Source organism: Astyanax mexicanus, chromosome 1 (genome assembly GCF_023375975.1).
Source record: "Astyanax mexicanus isolate ESR-SI-001 chromosome 1, AstMex3_surface, whole genome shotgun sequence".
NCBI lineage: Eukaryota > Metazoa > Chordata > Actinopteri > Characiformes > Acestrorhamphidae > Astyanax > Astyanax mexicanus.
The window spans coordinates 6,040,892-6,053,596 of record NC_064408.1 but is presented as its reverse complement, the minus strand read 5'-3'; the positions used below and the strand labels follow the sequence as shown (position 1 = coordinate 6,053,596).

The 12,705-nt window shown below is 42.3% G+C and overlaps 5 protein-coding genes across 8 annotated transcripts in view; 2 read left to right on the top strand and 3 right to left on the bottom strand.

Annotated features, from left to right (window-relative positions):
• LOC103040661 (astrotactin-2) overlaps positions 1 to 12,705 on the bottom strand; it is a 1,082,674-nt gene that overhangs the window by 906,698 nt on the left and 163,271 nt on the right. The gene's annotated exons all lie outside the window — the stretch shown is intronic.
• LOC111189811 (gamma-crystallin M2-like) lies at positions 1,403 to 11,082 on the bottom strand. 3 transcript variants are annotated; one of them, XM_049466052.1, is made up of 3 exons: positions 11,014 to 11,078; positions 2,192 to 2,434; positions 1,403 to 1,744 (listed from the first exon to the last, which is right to left on the bottom strand). In XM_049466052.1, exons 1-3 carry the CDS (start codon positions 11,023 to 11,025, stop codon positions 1,469 to 1,471), a joined length of 531 nt encoding a protein of 176 aa, XP_049322009.1. In that variant the 5' UTR covers positions 11,026 to 11,078; the 3' UTR covers positions 1,403 to 1,468. The 3 variants fall into 3 exon arrangements, with proteins under 3 accessions (XP_049322009.1, XP_022521630.1, XP_022519202.1); XM_022665909.2 differs by lacking the exon at positions 11,014 to 11,078 and adding an exon at positions 2,548 to 2,600; XM_022663481.2 differs by lacking the exons at positions 1,403 to 1,744; positions 2,192 to 2,434 and adding exons at positions 9,649 to 9,988; positions 10,659 to 10,901 and having other exon boundaries at positions 11,014 to 11,082.
• On the top strand, positions 3,045 to 3,886 carry LOC111191317 (gamma-crystallin M2-like). Its single transcript, XM_022665920.2, has 3 exons — positions 3,045 to 3,106; positions 3,205 to 3,447; positions 3,548 to 3,886. Exons 1-3 carry the CDS (start codon positions 3,095 to 3,097, stop codon positions 3,821 to 3,823), a joined length of 531 nt encoding a protein of 176 aa, XP_022521641.2. The 5' UTR covers positions 3,045 to 3,094; the 3' UTR covers positions 3,824 to 3,886.
• On the bottom strand, positions 5,592 to 7,097 carry LOC111191323 (gamma-crystallin M2-like). Its single transcript, XM_049466047.1, has 3 exons — positions 7,032 to 7,097; positions 6,677 to 6,919; positions 5,592 to 5,933 (listed from the first exon to the last, which is right to left on the bottom strand). Exons 1-3 carry the CDS (start codon positions 7,041 to 7,043, stop codon positions 5,658 to 5,660), a joined length of 531 nt encoding a protein of 176 aa, XP_049322004.1. The 5' UTR covers positions 7,044 to 7,097; the 3' UTR covers positions 5,592 to 5,657.
• Positions 7,416 to 12,215, top strand: LOC111189810 (gamma-crystallin M2-like). Of its 2 annotated transcripts, XM_049466110.1 has the most exons (4): positions 7,417 to 7,470; positions 7,577 to 7,819; positions 7,923 to 8,158; positions 12,111 to 12,215. In XM_049466110.1, the coding sequence occupies exons 1-4, from the start codon at positions 7,459 to 7,461 to the stop codon at positions 12,148 to 12,150; spliced, it is 531 nt and encodes a 176-aa protein (XP_049322067.1). In that variant the 5' UTR covers positions 7,417 to 7,458; the 3' UTR covers positions 12,151 to 12,215. The 2 variants fall into 2 exon arrangements, with proteins under 2 accessions (XP_049322061.1, XP_049322067.1); XM_049466104.1 differs by lacking the exon at positions 12,111 to 12,215 and having other exon boundaries at positions 7,416 to 7,470; positions 7,923 to 8,268.

Here is a 12,705-nt window from a genome sequence, read left to right as displayed (position 1 = left end):
ACATTTTAAAGACAACTTTAAAACTTTTTTAAAAGTAAAGTGGGAGATTGGACAGAATTCTTTCATACTGGCCACTAGATATTTACAATGGCACCTCATGGCAAAGAACTCTCTGGGCATATGAGAAATAGATACTTTCCCTCCACAAAGATGGCTTAAGCTATTAGAAGATTGCACGATAACCAAGGTCATACAGCCATTATCTATGACAGGTTCCATTTACAACAAGCTCTTGTCTCTTTCCTACATTCAAGCATGGTGGTGGTAGCATCATGGTCTGGGGCTGAGGGAGTGGGATTAATTAAAGGAAACATAAGTGCAACATATGTTTTGACATTCTAAAGCGTATGAGTATGATCCCTTGCTTTAGATAGTGTGTTGTACGTCAGTTTTCCAACAACCATAAACACTTTTTCAGAAAGCTAAAGGTAAAGGTGATGGACCGACCAATTACATATCCAAATCTAAACCCAACTGAGCTCCTTTGGGGCATCCTCAAGTGGAAGGTGGAGGAGCTCAATGTGTCTACCAACCACCAGCTCTGTAATGTCAACAAGGAGGAGTGAAAGAAGATTTGTGTAGCTTATGAGATCCATGTGCAACATATACAATCCATGTGGTAAATTCTATCACCCTGACAATTAAGCCAGTGCTAGATAATAATGATGGCCAAAAAAAATGTTGACACTTGATATTGGGCACAATTTAGACATGTTCACTGTGAGGTGTACTCACTTGTGTTGCCAGCTATGTAGACATTTATGGCTGTGTGTTGTGTGATTTTTTAGAAGACATCAATACTGCTATAAAAGCTGGCTACTGTAAGCTACATGCAGGTTTCATTTCTATAATGTTGCCCCTTAAAAATATATAATAATTTAAAGAAATTTGTGGCATGTACTCATATTTGGAAGATATCTTCCAGACTTTATATCTTATGGATAGTATCCCAAAGTCTAGTACAATTCTGTTGCCATGTATTTGTCGGGTTTACAGCAGCATACCTCAGACCAAGCACAATGCATGGCAGCTTTTAGAGACTGGTTGCCGCAACTTGATGGGAGGTCCCGATGTAGCAACACTGATTGAAAGATCCTCACATATCCCACAATTTTGACACAGCTCTCAGCTGCCCCACCACTAAATCCCAATGGGTGATAGGTGATAAAGAAAGGGAATAATGGGCCATATAGGGCAGCCACTCCCCCAGTCAACAAAAATGTACTGTGTGAGAAACGTGAAAATTGATAGTTCAAGATATTTACTTAAATTAAAAATTAAAAAATTTATTTAAAATTTGCCAGTGAACAACTTGGTATTTTGTTAATAGATTACTTGCCTCATCCCGACACAAGAAAGGAGCACTTAGTATGGAAGAATTTCAAAGACAACACTCTGCAAATTTTCACTTATTGAACAATTTATTGAAAATTATATACTTGACATGAATCTCGGCACCTGTTATTACTTAGTACCAGTCGCTCATGACGCGCCTCATACTCATGAACCTCATGTTGCCCCAGTTGCTGAAGTTCCTGTAGTGTCCGGGTCCGAAGTACCACATCCTGCCCATGTAGTTAGGATGCTCGTACATCATCCAGTGGCCGTCCATCACGTGGCAGGACATGCAGCCATGGGACCAGTTGTAGCGGTTCATGAAGTTGTCACAGTCACCAGTCATCTCCATCATCTGGCCCATGTAGTTATCCCTCTCGTACATCCTCATCCTGTAGGAACCGTTGTACTGTTGTGGGAAAAACAATTTTGTGATTCTTAAATCATGTAACTGTTTTAACAACATTTTTTTATACGCTCAGTTAGTACTGTTAGCTTCATAAAATAAACTATCTACCTAAATTCCTTCCACAAATCACCAAACCCTAGTGCTGCAATTCCATTTTTCAACTGTACTACCACGTCCCTGTGCTTCAATACCCTCTTTGCGTCTTTCAATGCCTTATGAGGGTTCCTAACCAGCTGATCTTTTGACCCTAGAGGTGCGAGATTTAAAAATGTACTATACATTTACTAAAGAATTTATTTCGGAACTAAAAGAAGAAAAAAATCCAAGTTTCATAATTCACTAAACAGTTTGTAATGGTGATCACTTAAAGTGACCGTTACAAGTTTCGCATCATGATCAGATGAAATTGTTTTTAGTTTAGAGATCACTAATATATTGAAGTCTTACCCTGGGGATCATGCGGCAGGACCTGACCCAGTTGTTACATCCCCACATGCTCATGTAGTCACCGTACTCGCCCCTCCTGAAGCAGTACTGGTGACCCATGTAGTTGGGCTGGTCGTAGAACATCCAGCAGCCGCTCATCACCCTGAAGGAGTGGCAGCGGTTCATGTAGGAGGACATGTCAGCGCAGTCTCCACTGCACTCCCAGGAACGTCCCATGAAGTTCCTGTCCTCGTAGAACATAATCTACCAAAGATAAAGCAGTAGAACATCATTAATTACATTTGGAGAAACAGCAGAACCTCAAAAACAAGTTCTACAGTTCTAAACTGTGTCGCATGTTGACGTGTCCTGCTTACCCTTCCGTTCATCTTGGCGGTTTTGGTTGTCTGAGCTGTTTCCAACTGGTGACTGACACACTCTGCCTGGTGCTTTAACCCTGGTATTTATACCTGGTTGAAGTCAAAAGACAGAGCACCTCTTATTGTTCAAAGCCCTGACCAAGCAGAGTGGTGAAGCTCTAAATGAATAAGTGCTTTCATCTGTCTTTCAGGTGTGCAGATGGATTAAAAAAACATAAGAAATAAAAGTTTTACAGGAGACAAAACATATTTTTATCTATTTCAATTGAACATTGTCTATGAAGATTTTAAGCGAAGTAGTAGGTTATTTAAGTAACCAAAGGAACGAGAAGAAAAATGAACAGCAAAAAAGCCCCATTCACAATTCTTCTAGAGACTATTGAGTCACATGGAAGAGGCCATCACTCTGCCTGGTCAGGGCTTTGTACAATAAGGGGGAACACTGTCCCTTGACTTTACCCAGGTATAAATACCAGGGTTAAACCACGGGGCAGAGTGTGTCAGTCACCAGTTGGAAACAGCTCAGACAACCAAAACCGCCAAGATGAACGGAAGGGTAAGCAGGACACGTCAACACAGTTTAGAACTTGTTTTTGAGGTTCTGCTGTTTCTCCAAATGTAATTAATAATGTTCTACTGCTTTATCTTTGGTAGATTATGTTCTACGAGGACAGGAACTTCATGGGACGTTCCTGGGAGTGCAGCAGCGACTGCGCCGACATGTCCTCCTACATGAACCGCTGCCACTCCTTCAGGGTGATGAGCGGCTGCTGGATGTTCTACGACCAGCCCAACTACATGGGTCACCAGTACTGCTTCAGGAGGGGAGAGTACTCTGACTACATGAGCATGTGGGGATCCAGCAACTGGGTCAGGTCTTGCCGTATGGTTCCCTGGGTAAGATTTTAATAGATTAGATCTTTTAATTTAAACAACACTACGATGGCCAACAATTTGGTGCACTAATTCTAACATCTTTCTATGTTGCCACCAACAGTACAACGGATCCTACAGAATGAGGGTCTACGAGAGGGATAACTACATGGGCCAGATGATGGAGATGAGCGACGATTGTGACAACTTCATGAACCATTACCACTGGTCCCATGGCTGGCAGTCCTGCCACGTGATGGACGGCCACTGGCTCTTCTACGACCAGCCCAACTACATGGGCAGGATGTGGTACTTCGGACCCGGACACTACAGGAACTTCAGGAACTGGGGCAACATGAGGTTCATGAGTATGAGGCGCATCATGAGCGACTGGTACTAAGAAGCGGCCAATTGCTTAAACTGATACAAAATACCAATTTTTCAATAAAATGTTTACTACCTAAAAAAATTACAGTGTGTTCTCTTGATATTTACCAGCATTGAGTGTTAGAAAATGGCCTTCATAGAATATCACATTTTAAAAACAACTTTAATACTTTATCAAACTTTAAAAGTAAAGTATCTTCCAAAGTGAGCACACCCCTCACATTTCTGCAACTATTTTATCATGAGTTTTATTGGGACAACACAATAGAAATTAATCTTGGATGTTACTTAATGTAGTCAGTGTACAGCTTGTATAGCAGAATAGATTTACTTTCTTCTTAAAATAACAACTCACAGCAGTTATTGTCTAAATAGCTGGCAACGTAAATGAGTACACCTCACAGTGAACAAGTCCAAATTTTGCACAAATGTCTTGATGTCTCTCCCTAATGTAATGAGACTACATTTATTGTTTTAGATACAATTCTTTAATATTGGCCACTAAATATTTACAATGGCACCTCATTAGAAGATTGTTAACACCCTGAAACTGAGCTACAACATGATAACCAAGGTCATACAGCAGTTACTGTATCTATGACGGGTTCCATTTAGAACAAGCCTTGCCAGGGTCGACCAAGTTGAATTCATTTGTTTTGAGTAAAATCCAGAAAGATACAAGAGGGCTGCCAGCATTGCTGCAGAGGTTAAAGTGTCATGCCACCGTGCTCTCCTTTCACACTACCGGACTCCATTTCCCAAGAACCAATGAACAATGACGTCAATATCACCTGTTCACCTCCACCCAATCACGTTATGCTCCGACATTCAAACTCAAATGTTTTCTGAGGACATTCCGGTTCATGCTGATCTAGCTTCCTATACATAAGGCAGCAGTTTGTAAACAAACACCGCAAGGTATTGTCGACTTTCCGTTGCGTACTCTTTACGACCTTGTTTTTGGTATATCGGCTTGTGCCTCTTGTTTTGCCCCTTTTGGATTTGATGCTCGGTTAGACTGTCTTTTGGTTACGAACCCGGACTGTGTATTCTACTACGATTTCTGTATCTGGTGAAATTATTGTTTTCCTGGCTATTCTGTTTGTAATATCAGGTTTTCTGCTTGTTAATAAACCAGTCTATACATTTTACTGGGCTAGCGTCACTCCTCTCTGTCTGGCATTACATAAAGACAGACGTGGAGGTCAGCTTGCCGGTGCCCTCATCATATTCTGCATGTCTGCATGGCTGTAATCTCCTCTGAAGCTGAGGCACAAGGAAAGCAGTTGAAAGAATATGAATTACTGGAATTATTCCCTGTGGTCTGATAGTGTCCTACATGTGTGCCAGCACCCTGGTGAGAAGTACTAAGTCAATTGTCTCTATCCTATAGTTGCATCCTATATAGCATGGTGGTGGTAGCATCATAGTCTGAGACTGAGCAAGTGTTGCCAGAACTGGGGGGTGGGGTACATTTAAGGAAACACGGCTCTTAGCCCACAACCACTATATGTCAATGAGTAATGGGTGCTAAATGGAGAGAATGAAGGGCCATGTGGGGCAGCGAATTGCCCAGTCAAGAAGGTTGTATGAAAAACATAGGAGCAAATTTCAGTTTATAAAATGATAGTTCAAGAAATTTACTTGAATTAAATATGGGAACATTTGTTCCAATTTTGCCAGTGAACAACTTTGTATTTTGTTAGAAGATTACTTGACTCATCCCCAAATAAGTAGGAAAACTCAGTATTGATGCATTTTAAAGACAACACTCTGCAAACTTTCACTTATTAAACATTTTATTGAAAAATAGATATTTTGTATCGATTAAAGCAGTTGGTCACTTCTTAGTACCAGTCGCTCATGACGCGCCTCATACTCATGAACCTCATGTTGCCCCAGTTGCTGAAGTTCCTGTAGTGTCCGGGTCCGAAGTACCACATCCTGCCCATGTAGTTGGGATGCTCGTACATCATCCAGTGGCCGTCCATCACGTGGCAGGACATGCAGCCATGGGACCAGTTGTAGCGGTTCATGAAGTTGTCACAGTCACCGGTCATCTCCATCATCTGGCCCATGTAGTTATCCCTCTCGTACATCCTCATCCTGTAGGATCCGTTGTACTGTTGTGGGGAAAACAATTTTGTGATTCTTAAATTATGTAACTGCTTTAACATGTTAACTCTACAAGCTCACACTATATAGGATAATACAAGATTTTGCCCACAACCTGGATACCACTATTCCAATGTAACAAGCATCAAACTGCCCATGTCTATGCTCTTAAACACACTGTGGCCAAGTAACTAGATCTTTCAGCTACAGTATATCTGACAGTTCCTTCATGACTGCCCTCAACACCCAGCCTCTCAAACCAAATTCAATCAACCTTTTTCTTTCGTAAGCTCTGTTAGCACTGTTAGCTCCATAAAATAAACTTTACACTTGCTTTACCTTCTCTCTGCTGATGTAACCTTGCTAAATGCCTTCCACAAATCACCACACCCTAGTGCTGCCCCCCCTCATTTTAACTGTACCACCACGTCCTTGTGATTCAATGCCCTCGTTGCGATTTTGCGGGTTCTAATTCTTTCCTGTCTTTGCTAGTGGTGGGGCTGCTTTACCCAGCCCAACTTTTGAACCTAGAGGTGCAAGATTTAACAATGTACTATACATTTACTAAAGAATTTTAATCTGAACTAAAAAGTAAAAAAAAATCCAGATTTCATAATTCACTAAACAGTTTGTAATGGCTGGGCCGATGGGCGAATTATATAAGGCACTTAAAGTGACCGGTACAAGTTTCGCATCACGATCAGATGAAATTATTGTCAGGTTAGAGATCACTAATATATTGAAGTCTTACCCAGGGGATCATACGGCAAGACCTGACCCAGTTGTTACATCCCCACATGCTCATGTAGTCACCGTACTCGCCCCTCCTGAAGCAGTACTGGTGACCCATGTAGTTGGGCTGGTCGTAGAACATCCAGCAGCCGCTCATCACCCTGAAGGAGTGGCAGCGGTTCATGTAGGAGGACATGTCGGCGCAGTCTCCACTGCACTCCCAGGAACGTCCCATGAAGTTCCTGTCCTCGTAGAACATAATCTACCAAAGATAAAGCAGTAGAACATCATTAGTTACATTTGGAGAACAGCAGAACCTCAAAAACAAGTTCTAAAGTTCTAATGTCTGTCCCATGTTGACATGTTATGCTTACCCTTCCGTTCATCTTGGCGGTTTTGGTTGTCTGAGCTGTTTCCAACTGGTGACTGACACACTCTGCCTGGTGGTTTAACCCTGGTATTTATACCTGGCTGAAGTCAAAAGACAGAGCACCTCTTATTGTCCAAAGCCCTGACCACTCAAAACAGTGGAACGAGATGAAAAACTATGACAATTATGAGAAAAACATTTTGTAACTGCTAAAGCCCTATTCACAATTCTTCTAGAGACTATTGAGTCACATGGAAAAGAGGTGAAAGCTTCTCTGTTAACCTCTCCATTACTCTGCCTGGTCAGGGCTTTGAACAATAAGAGGCACACTGTCCCTTGACTTTACCCAGGTATAAATACCAGGGTTAAAGCACCAGGCAGAGTGTGTCAGTCACCAGTTGGAAACAGCTCAGACAACCAAAACCGCCAAGATGAACGGAAGGGTAAACAGAACACGTCAACATGGGACACAGTTTAGAACTTTAGAACCTGTTTTTAAGATGTTTCCTAAATGTAATTAATGATGTTCTACTGCTTTATCTTTGGTAGATTATGTTCTACGAGGACAGGAACTTCATGGGACGTTCCTGGGAGTGCAACAGCGATTGCGCCGACATGTCCTCCTACATGAACCGCTGCCATTCCTTCAGGGTGATGAGCGGCTGCTGGATGTTTTACGACCAGCCCAACTACATGGGTCACCAGTACTGCTTCAGGAGGGGAGAGTACTCTGACTACATGAGCATGTGGGGATCCAGCAATTGGGTCAGGTCTTGCCGTATGGTCCCTTGGGTAAGACTTTAATATGTTTAATATGTTAGATAACCTAAACGATATAACAATGGCCAACAATTCAGTGCACTATTTCCAATATCATTCTTTTTGCCTCCAACAGTACAACGGACAGTACAGAATGAGGGTCTACGAGAGGGATAACTACATGGGCCAGATGATGGAGATGAGCGACGATTGTGACAACTTCATGAACCGTTACCACTGGTCTCATGGCTGGCAGTCCTGCCACGTGATGGACGGCCACTGGCTCTTCTACGACCAGCCCAACTACATGGGCAGGATGTGGTACTTTGGACCCGGACACTACAGGAACTTCAGCAACTGGGGCAACATGAGGTTCATGAGTATGAGGCGCATCATGAGCGACTGGTACTAAGTTGGATCAATTGCTTAAATTGTTACAAAATACCAACTGTTCAATAAATTTTTCAGTAACTAAAACATAACTGTGTTTTCTTTGTATTTACCAACATTGAGTGTTAAAAAATAGCCCTTATAACAGATCACATTTTAAACACAACTTTATTTCATTGCATGTTTTGCAAGGTTGGACATAATTTACCAAATGTTACAAAGTAGAGTATCTTCCAAAAGTGAGCACAGCCCTTACATTTTTGCTACTATTTTATTGTGTATTTGAATGGGATAACTTACAGCAGTCAGTGTACAGCTCATATAGCAGTGTACACTTACTGTCTTCTGAAAACAATCCAACACACAGTCTTTATTGTCAAAATATCTGCAACGCAAGTGTTAAACCTCATGGTGAACATTCAAATTTTGCCCAAATGTGTTGTTGTCCATCCCTGGTGTCATGAATCTTATGAGAGTAACAAGGTTCCAGGTGGGGAAAACGGCTGGTAAATTTGGTATTTTGGATAAAGTTATTTCATACTGGCCACTAGATATTCACAATGACACCTTATGGCAAAGTACTTTCTGGGGATTTGAGAAATATAATTTGTCCCTCCAGAAAGATGGCTTAAGCTTTTAGAAGATTGCTAACACCCTGAAACTGGGCTGCAGCATGATAACCAAGGTCATACAGCAGTTACTGTATCTATGACAGGTTCCATCAAGAACAAGCCTTGCCAGGGTCAACCAAAGTTTAATTCCTTTGTTCTGAGTAAAATCCAGGGGTTGGCTTTAAAGCTAAAGATACACGAGAGCTGCCAGCATTGCTGCGAAGGTTGAAGACAGACGTAGACGTCATCTGTCATTCAGTGCCCTCATCATATTCTGCATACTGCATAAAAACTCTGTCTGCATGGCTGTAATCTCCTCTGAACCTGATGCACAAGACAAGCAGTTGAAAGAACACGAATTGCTGGAATTACGCCCTGTGGTCTGATGAGACCAGGATCAACTTGTTTGGCTCACATAGTGCCCAACATGTGTGCCAGCACCCTGGTGAAGTGAACCAATTCAATTGTCTCTTTCCTATAGTCAAGCATGGTGGTGGTAGCATCATGGTCAGGGACTGAGCGCTAAGTGCTGCCAGAATTGGGGAGTGGGGTTATTTAAAGGAAACACAGTTCTCAGACCCCCCCACCACTAAATGCCAATGGGTAATGGATGCTAAACGGAGGGGATGATGGGCCATGGGGGGCAGCCAACTCCCCAGTCAACAAGGTTGTATGAAAATCATAGTTGCAAATTTTAGTTTAAAAATGATAGTTAAAGAAATGTATTAAATTAAGGATGGGAACATTTGTTCCGATTTTGCCAGTGAACAACTTCGTATTTTGTTAAAAGATTACTTGCCTCATCCCCAAATAAGAAAGGAAAACTCAGTATTGATGCATTTTAAAGACAACACTGCAAAATTTCACTTATTAAACATTTTATTGAAAATTAAATATTTGACATTAGATCTCAGCACGTTATTACTTAGTACCAGTCGCTCATGACGCGCCTCATACTATTGAACCTCATGTTGCCCCAGTTGCTGAAGTTCCTGTAGTGTCCAGGTCCGAAGTACCACATCCTGCCCATGTAGTTGGGATGCTCGTACATCATCCAGTGGCCGTCCATCACGTGGCAGGACATGCAGCCATGGGACCAGTTGTAGCGGTTCATGAAGTTGTCACAGTCTCCGGTCATCTCCATCATCTGGCCCATGTAGTTATCCCTCTCGTACATCCTCATCCTGTAGGAACCGTTGTACTGTTGGGGGGAAAACAATTTTGTGTTTCTTAAATGATGTAACTGCTCTGACATGTTAACTCTTCAAGCCTGGATACCACTATTCCAACATCACGAGCATTAAACTGCCCATGTCTACAGTGTCAAACACACTGCGGCCTTCCCCAACTAACCTTAATCCTTCTTATTCACAACCAGTAACTAGATCTTTCAGCTAATTCTGACAGTTCCTTCACTACTGCCCTCAACACGTAGCCTCTGAATCCAAATTTCACCAATCTTTTTTTTTCGTAAGCTCTGTTAGCACTGTCAGCTCCATAAAATAAACCTTACACTTGCTTCACCTGCTCTCTGGTTGTAGCCTTGATAAATGCCTTCCACAAATCACCACACCCTAGTGCTGCCCTCCCATTTCCTAACTGTACTACCACGTCTCTGTGATTCAATGCCCTCTTCAATGCATCTTTCACTGCCTCATGAGGGTTTCAATTCTCTCCTGTCTTTGCCAATAGTGGGGCTGCTTTACCCAGCCCAACTTTTGACCCTAGAGGTGCAAGATTTAACAATGTACTATACATTTACTAAAGAATTTTAATCTGAACTAAAAAGTTAAGAAAATTCCAGAAGTTTCGCATCATGACCAGTTGAAATTTTTGTTAAGTTAGATTTCACTAATAAATTGAAGTCTTACCCAGGGGATCATGCGGCAAGACCTGACCCAGTTGTTACATCCCCACATGCTCATGTAGTCACCATACTCGCCCCTCCTGAAGCAGTACTGGTGACCCATGTAGTTGGGCTGGTCGTAGAACATCCAGCAGCCGCTCATCACCCTGAAGGAGTGGCAGCGGTTCATGTAGGAGGACATGTCGGTGCAGTCTCCACTGCACTCCCAGGAACGTCCCATGAAGTTCCTGTCCTCGTAGAACATAATCTACCAAAGATAAAGCAGTAGAACATCATTAGTTACATTTAGAGAACAGCAGAACCTCAAAAACAAGTTGTAATGTTCTAAACTGTGTCCCATGTTGACGTGTCCTGCTTACCCTTCCGTTCATCTTGGCGGTTTTGGTTGTCTGAGCTGTTTCCAACTGGTGACCTACACACTCTGCCTGGTGCTTTAACCCTGGTATTTATACCTGGGTAAATTCAAAAGACCGAGCACCTCTTATTGTCCAAAGCCCTGACCACTCAAAAACTATGACAAAATGTAACTGCTAAAGCCCCATTAACAATTCTTCTAGAGACTATTGAGTCACATGGAAAAGATGTGAAAGCTTCTGTGTTGACCACTCCAGTTCTCTGCCTGGTCAGGGCTTTGAACAATAAGAGGTACACTGTCCTTTGACTTTACCCAGGTATAAATACCAGGGTTAAAGCACCAGTCAGAGTGTGTCAGTCACCAGTTGGAAACAGCTCAGACAACCAAAACCGCCAAGATGAACGGAAGGGTAAGCAGGACACGTCAGCATGTTTACACAGTCTAAAATTTTACAACTTGTTTTTGAGATTCTGCTGTTTCTCCAAATGTAATTAATGATGTTCTACTGCTTTATCTTTGGTAGATTATGTTCTACGAGGACAGGAACTTCATGGGACGTTCCTGGGAGTGCAGCAGCGACTGCGCCGACATGTCCTCCTACATGAACCGCTGCCACTCCTTCAGGGTGATGAGCGGCTGCTGGATGTTCTACGACCAGCCCAACTATATGGGTCACCAGTACTGCTTCAGGAGGGGAGAGTACTCTGACTACATGAGCATGTGGGGATCCAGCAATTGGGTCAGGTCTTGCCGCATGGTCCCCTGGGTAAGATTTTAAAAGAGCAGATCTTTTAACTTAAACAACACTACGATGGCCAACAATTCGATGCCCTTTTCTAATATTTTTCTATTTTGCCTCCAACAGTACAGCGGATCCTACAGAATGAGGGTCTACGAGAGGGATAACTACATGGGCCAGATGATGGAGATGAGCGATGACTGCGACAACTTCATGAACCGCTACAACTGGTCCCATGGCTGCCAGTCCTGCCACGTGATGGACGGACACTGGATGATGTACGAGCATCCCAACTACATGGGCAGGATGTGGTACTTCGGACCCGGACACTACAGGAACTTCAGGAACTGGGGCAACATGAGGTTCATGAGTATGAGGCGCATCATGAGCGACTGGTACTAAGAAGCGATCAATTGCTTCAATTGATACAAAATACCAATTTTTAAATAAATTGTTTAGTAACTAAAAAATAAGTGTGTTTTTTTTCGGTATTCACCAACACTGAGTGTTAGAAAACAATCCTTACAAAATATCACATTTTAAGACAACATTCTTATTTCACTGTATGTTTTGCATGGTTAGACATGATTTACCAAACGTTACGAAGTAGAGTATCTTCCAAAAGTGAGCACACTCCCCTACATTTTTGCAAGTATTTTGCCCAAATGTGTTGTTGTCCATCCCTGGTGTCATGAACCTTATTAGACGTACAAGGTTCCAGGTATGAATGGGGAGATTGGCTGTTAAATTTGGTGTTTTGTGTTCAATTATTTCATATTGGCCACAAGATATTCACAATGGCACCTCATGGCAAAGAACTCTCTGGAGTTATGAGAAATAGATTTTTTTCTCTCCACAAATATGGCTTAAGCTATCAGAAGATTGCTAACACCAAAAAACTGAGCTACAGCATGATAGCCAAGGTCAAACAGCAGTTATCTATCACTGGTTCCATTT